Genomic DNA, 5,859 nt, shown 5'->3' with positions numbered 1-5,859 from the left:
ACAACACACACACACACACACACACACGTAAAACCACAGTAACAAACGCTTGCATTTTACATGCATTATGTGAATTGTCGATTATCACTGGCCTCTAGCAATTGCTTATTTCACTGAAACAAAATGGAAACCGAATCGAGGATACCTATTCCTGTGATGCTTGACTAAATTTGATTATTAACCTTACTTTCATGGAAAGGGATTCCAAAATGGTTGGAGGATGAAAATTGTGCAAGGAGACTTAGGGGATGAATTTCCTTAACACATGTGCCTTTTTAGAACCACAACTTAATGGTCCAGTCACTACATAGTGACACTGTGTCACAATTGATGCCCAAGCCAATCTTTGCAGCAGTATATAGAATAAATCTGAGCATGAATAAGCATGAATAAATATAGGGCAAACATCCCTCTTGCATTAGATTTTGTTTTGTATGCATGCATGCAGTCAATCTACTCATCCCCATGATTTGTAGGATTATCAGGATTTCCACTTGCAAATCATTTAAAATAATAATTACAGAATGTATTATTTCAGTGAAATGGCTTCTTTTTTAATACTCAAAACATCACAGTGAAATAAATACTGAAAATGAAGCAGTAAGTCTCTTCCATGGCCGCGGCTGGTTAGCTAACTGACCACTCGGCCCATCTGGAAGATGTATGTTTGGAAAGGAAAGAGGCTGTTCGGCTTTGGATCTGGAAATGAGGTTGTCAATTGGATTATGGTGCCCTTTTTAATCCTTCTTTCCCTCTGGAAGATATTGCTCCTCCTCTGGTTGCTGGCATTATACAAAACGTGTGTGTGTGTGTGTGTGTGTGTGTGTGTGTGTGTGTGTGTGTGTGTGTGTGTGTGTGTGTGTGTGTGTGTGTGTGTGTGTGTGCGTGCGTGCGTGTGTGTAATACATGCTAATTATTGAAAAATGATTTGCAATACAATATAAAAAGGGGCAAACACTCCAGCTTAACTTGTATGAAACATTAAAACGCATGGACAGTTTTGGTGATGTATACAACTAGCATCTCTTGCCAACAGAAATAATGAAGTAAGAAACAAATTGTTCTAAATAGCAAACAGTATTCATTTATGTTCACCTCCCAGATTGGCTCCTTTGTCACTCACTCTTCAACACCCACCCACCCACCAACCCCCCCACCCCCCCCCCCCCCACACACACACACACACACACAATGACATCCACACAATCTCTCTGCCCTCTAGAGGTCACAGGTCACAAACACTACATTTTCGCCAGTGAAATTGACTTGACTCCCCGTGTCCAGAGCTGCTGTGTAAACATGGTGCACACACATCGCCATAGTTCAGGGATAGCAGGCCTAACCGCCCCTCTTCGCCTCTCCTTGGGCAGAACAAAAGATAGACGGCGCTAAAAGATACCAAATATAGAAAGCCAACGTCCAGGCAGACAAAAGAAGTGACTTTGATGTAGATTGCCCCAACGCAGTGATCTACAGTGCGAGACCAAGTGACATTGAACTGTGAGTTGCCAGCAGGGAAATGCTGAAAAGAGGAGTTAAAGATGACATACTGGATAAACTATAGCTCCAACCCTGGCTCACTACAAAGAAGCACAGTCCATGTCTGTCTCGTCTGTTGGTTCATGGTCAGGGCCCTGGTGAATTAAGCCTGGTACATTCTAAGTACATTCTGTAACAAGGGATTGTCTGATTTTGATCCATTTCGTAAAATGTATAACCACACACGCACACACACACACACACACACAAATGTGTACTTATCACAAGAAACAAATAAAATATTGTCCTTTAAACACACATATATGCAAACACACACACACACACACACACGCCTGCCATTCATAGCCCCATCTGAGGCCATGCATAAGGACAATGACACAGTCAAGGACAATTCTTAATTAATTGAACAGAATGTGAAATCTTGTAGTAATAGATTTCCACCTCTCACTTCTACAGAACCAGTTTGCTGTTTGACTTGCTTGAGGTTAAAGATGCAAGAGGTAATGAAACTATAGTTGTCTTAGGACAGAATGTGAAGACAGCATTTATTTTATTGAATAGGGAGTTGTTTACTTGTGAGATATTTGGTCATTATAGGGGTTGGCCCACCTGTCAGTGTTCATCCACAGTTTCAACCATGGCTCAAATGTAATGCAAACAACTCCACCTCAGCCCTGATCATATAGCCATGAATTCGTCCATAAGGGCCTATGGTCTCTTGGGCTTGAACGTTTTTAATTATCATTAAGTGTGTGCTTTGTACTACATTGTGAAGTACAAAGATCAATTTTTAAGCTTATTTTTCGTTCTTATATTGTCTCTGGGAAAATTAAATACATCATGTGCACCAACCCAATTAGTAGGCTATTCAATTATATGTAATGAACTAGTTAAAATACAGATTCGTTATATATTTTGGAAAAACCTAATTGAAAATGTGGATGAAATGGAAACAAAACTGTAGATAGCTTGGCATGTTTGATTGTGAAAACTGTCAAGCTAAAACAAGGCCTGTGTGAAGGCAGTAATCTACACGATCACCCCAAATATGAAATCAATTTAAATCCGTCACTGTAGTGCATGGCACCCGCTCCTCTTACCTGAAATCACTGTATGGGTGAATTATCCAAAATCCAGCGGATTTAACCCGCTCCTGTTCCCTTTCCACAGCCTTTTCACTCCCAAACATCCGAAGGGAGAACTTATTGACCCCAGGTTGAAGCATCGCTCCAAATTGTCTGTGCATGAACCCTGCTTGATATAACCTCTCATCGTCCGGTGAAATCTGATCACTGCCGTCTAACTTTATAAACCCTGATTGTTGATCCGGGGAACCATCTTGGCTCCCACTACCACTGGCTCCTTGCGCAACTTGCTCCGGCCCGCCACCGACCGCTCCGGGGGGGCTCTCCTCGCTCGGGGTGACGTCCCCCGCCTCGGTGATGATGAGCCGCGTCTCCTCCGCGGACTCCGAGTCGTGCACATGCCGACTTGTGATGGAGGAGAGGCTCCCGCGAAACCGACGGCAATCTCCGTTCGAGCTCGTCTTCGACTGTCTCCCAATGTCCGTCTCCATGATGACCGAGTCCCCACTTTTGGTTTCCCCGATGCCTCTGCAGCTTCCCCCAGAGGTCGGCGACGGGGACGGCAGAGGCTTCATCCTGATGCTCTTCCTCCGGGTGTCCTTGTCTCCGTCTTCTCCTTCCCCCATGATGGACGCTTTGTGTCCAATGTGCTGTGGCAAACTGTAGAGCCTTTTACGCATGGAGGACTGCAACCTGTCCATTATGACATTGAGATACAATCAAATAGAGAGAAATCAATCCAGGCTGTTTGGCTGTATCGATTATCACCGGTTATGGTCTCCCTGTGTGTTGGCCAGAGCGATCAGTTCACAGCTCGTTGGGAAGCTTTCAGGAAAAGAGGAAACATGGCAAAAGACGACCGTGCCTTCACTGACTCAAGAGATGCTCGTCCTCATCGGATGCTGTCCGACAGTTTGCCTCTGTGGTCACACACCTCCCGGGCGGTCCAGTGGCTCATCCGTGTGTCGAGGTAGCCTACATATTGGTGGCGCTCCGACATTGTGCGCAAAAGTGGGGAAAAAAAACTGTTGTAAAGTCACCTTAGCCTGACATGTGAGGGACACGCCGAGCGACTGAGGGGAGGGGGGGGGATGGAGACAAGAAGGTCAGGCGCGGTGGATGATGCCTCTCCGTCTCATCCGAGTCTCGCCAGGTGACAGAGATACAGAAGACATTCCTGTAACATACAGTAGCATCCGAGCACCGCTGGCACCAGTCATCCGGAGCGCGTTTTGGTGATGTTGAATATCCATCCTGCTGCTCTGTGGGGTTGCCATAGAAGCGAGGACGGCGCATAAGCTCAGCCCACCTTGGTTAAAGGGGCACGCTCTTCCCATTCTTAAATCCTCCTCCTGTCTTTTTAAGTTGGGGCTACAGGTTGGCCAGCCTTTTGTGGGTGTAGGACGAGTCCCGGGGGTCTGACATGGTCTGGGAACACGGGAGGAGGCTGAGGAGGTTGGATTGGTTTGAAAAGGGAGATGCGGTGCGTAAATTGCGCACCATAAATACTAATTGTGATGTTCCCTTACAGGATACGATCCGGTGTTTCGTTTCATTCATTCAGAGGAGCGGTAGTCTAAGTTATTCGGTGATATTTGATGCATCCACCACCACACACCGAATAATGTGCATTATTTAAATTAAGAACTGTAAAACGTAGGCTGTCGTTGACCCGAGTGAACGGAGGGAACGCGTCGCCTCGTCATCAGGCTGTGTTCTGCTGCACAGAGGACGTCAATGTTGGAGAGCATAAATGGTCATTTAGATCAGCCTTAATGATATATACATGAATACAGCATCAATGTAATTGTGCCATTGTGCCATTTATCTGGTAATTAAACGAAGATGTGACCTGCATGTTTAAATAGGCTGGTTGTATTCATCACGAGAATAAGAATCACACCGAATTCACACCACATCGTTGGCTGTCGCCGGTGACATCCAAACGTCTGTCTCTGGAAGCGCAACTGGTGCCAGTAATACACACACACACACACCCCCCCCCCCCCCCTCTCTCTCTCACACACACACACACACACATACACACACACACACACACACACACACACACACACACACACACACACACACACACACACACACACACCACACGTGTACAACGGCAAACCAGTAGCTACACAGTAGCACTCACATATTTAGAAGATGACGCGCTGAGAGCTGTGTGTGTGTGTGTGTGTGTGTGTGTGTGTGTGTGTGTGTGTGTGTGGGTGTGGGTGCGTGTGTTCATGTGTGTGTGTGTGTGTGTGTGTGTGTGTGTGTGTGTGTGTGTGTGTGTGTGTGTGTGTGTGTGTGTGTCTATGATTTGCTGTCGGAAACGTCCTTGGTTAAACACACCGGTCCAGATCACACGCACTATTTTGGGATTCTCAAACACACCTTGATGCTCCCTCTATTGGTCAGAAACCATACTTACAGTTTTATGCAATTATGGACCTCGACACACATTATGTCACCGCCGTTTGGATCCTCTAGTCTACACCCTAACCTCATCTGGTCCTCTCTACACCCTAACCTCATCTGGTCCTCTCTCTCTCTCTCTCTCTCTCTCTCTCTCTCTCTCTCTCTCTCTCTCTCTCTCTCTCTCTCTCTCTCTCTCTCTCGCTCTCTTCTGAAGTGTAAAACGGGGACATATGTCGTTTGGCGGTCAATATATCAACCAAATATCTGATGTTATTATTTCTGAAATAAAAAAAAAAGGTGACATATTAACACATTGCCTACTCTTATCATGCAGCCTACTGCAATCCAAAGGAACGATTCCAATGGGGATGTATTGATATGTAGTGTTTATGATCGGCCCCCTGTAGAGAGGTCGCGTCACAGCCTGATAGGCTCCGATGGACCTATCAGATGGACACGAGACGTATTACCAGAGACACTATTACGCAGTGGCAACTATAACAAAACATTTTATTTTATTTTTTAAACGGGGACATTTCCGGGGACAGTCCCCCCCCCCCCCCCCCAAAAAAAAAAAAATACAATAATATAAAACAAATACTGGTCCAAAACAAAAACCGTTCAACGGGTAAACGGTTAAAACTAACAATTGTTGGCAGTTGACGTTCGTGTCAATGCGCTGTCACACACAGCGGTTGTAGTTTTCCTCACCGCGGCTTCAGTGTAGTTCTAGCCTACTCACCGCGGCTTCAGTGTAGTTCTAGCCTACTCACCGCGGCTTCAGTGTAGTTCTAGCCTACTCACCGCGGCTTCAGTGTAGTTCTAGCCTACTCACCGCGGCTTCAGTGTAGTT

At 45.8% G+C, this 5,859-nt stretch overlaps 1 protein-coding gene across 1 annotated transcript in view; it reads right to left on the bottom strand.

The window, feature by feature from the left end:
• The window catches only part of LOC311356090 (potassium/sodium hyperpolarization-activated cyclic nucleotide-gated channel 4-like), a gene marked incomplete at both ends in the record, with an annotated part of 27,184 nt that extends 23,898 nt beyond the window's left edge, over positions 1-3,286 (bottom strand). The window contains 2 exons of the mRNA XM_084475868.1: positions 1,833-1,851; positions 2,601-3,286. Of these exons, the coding sequence (XP_084331994.1) occupies positions 1,833-1,851; positions 2,601-3,286 (705 nt within the window). The remainder of the gene's footprint in view (positions 1-1,832; positions 1,852-2,600) is intronic.
• Positions 3,287-5,859: the final 2,573 nt, after the last annotated feature.

Source organism: Micromesistius poutassou (assembly GCF_964030765.1).
Source record: "Micromesistius poutassou genome assembly, chromosome: 12".
Classification (NCBI taxonomy): domain Eukaryota; kingdom Metazoa; phylum Chordata; class Actinopteri; order Gadiformes; family Gadidae; genus Micromesistius; species Micromesistius poutassou.
This window is presented reverse-complemented; position numbering and strand designations above follow the sequence as displayed.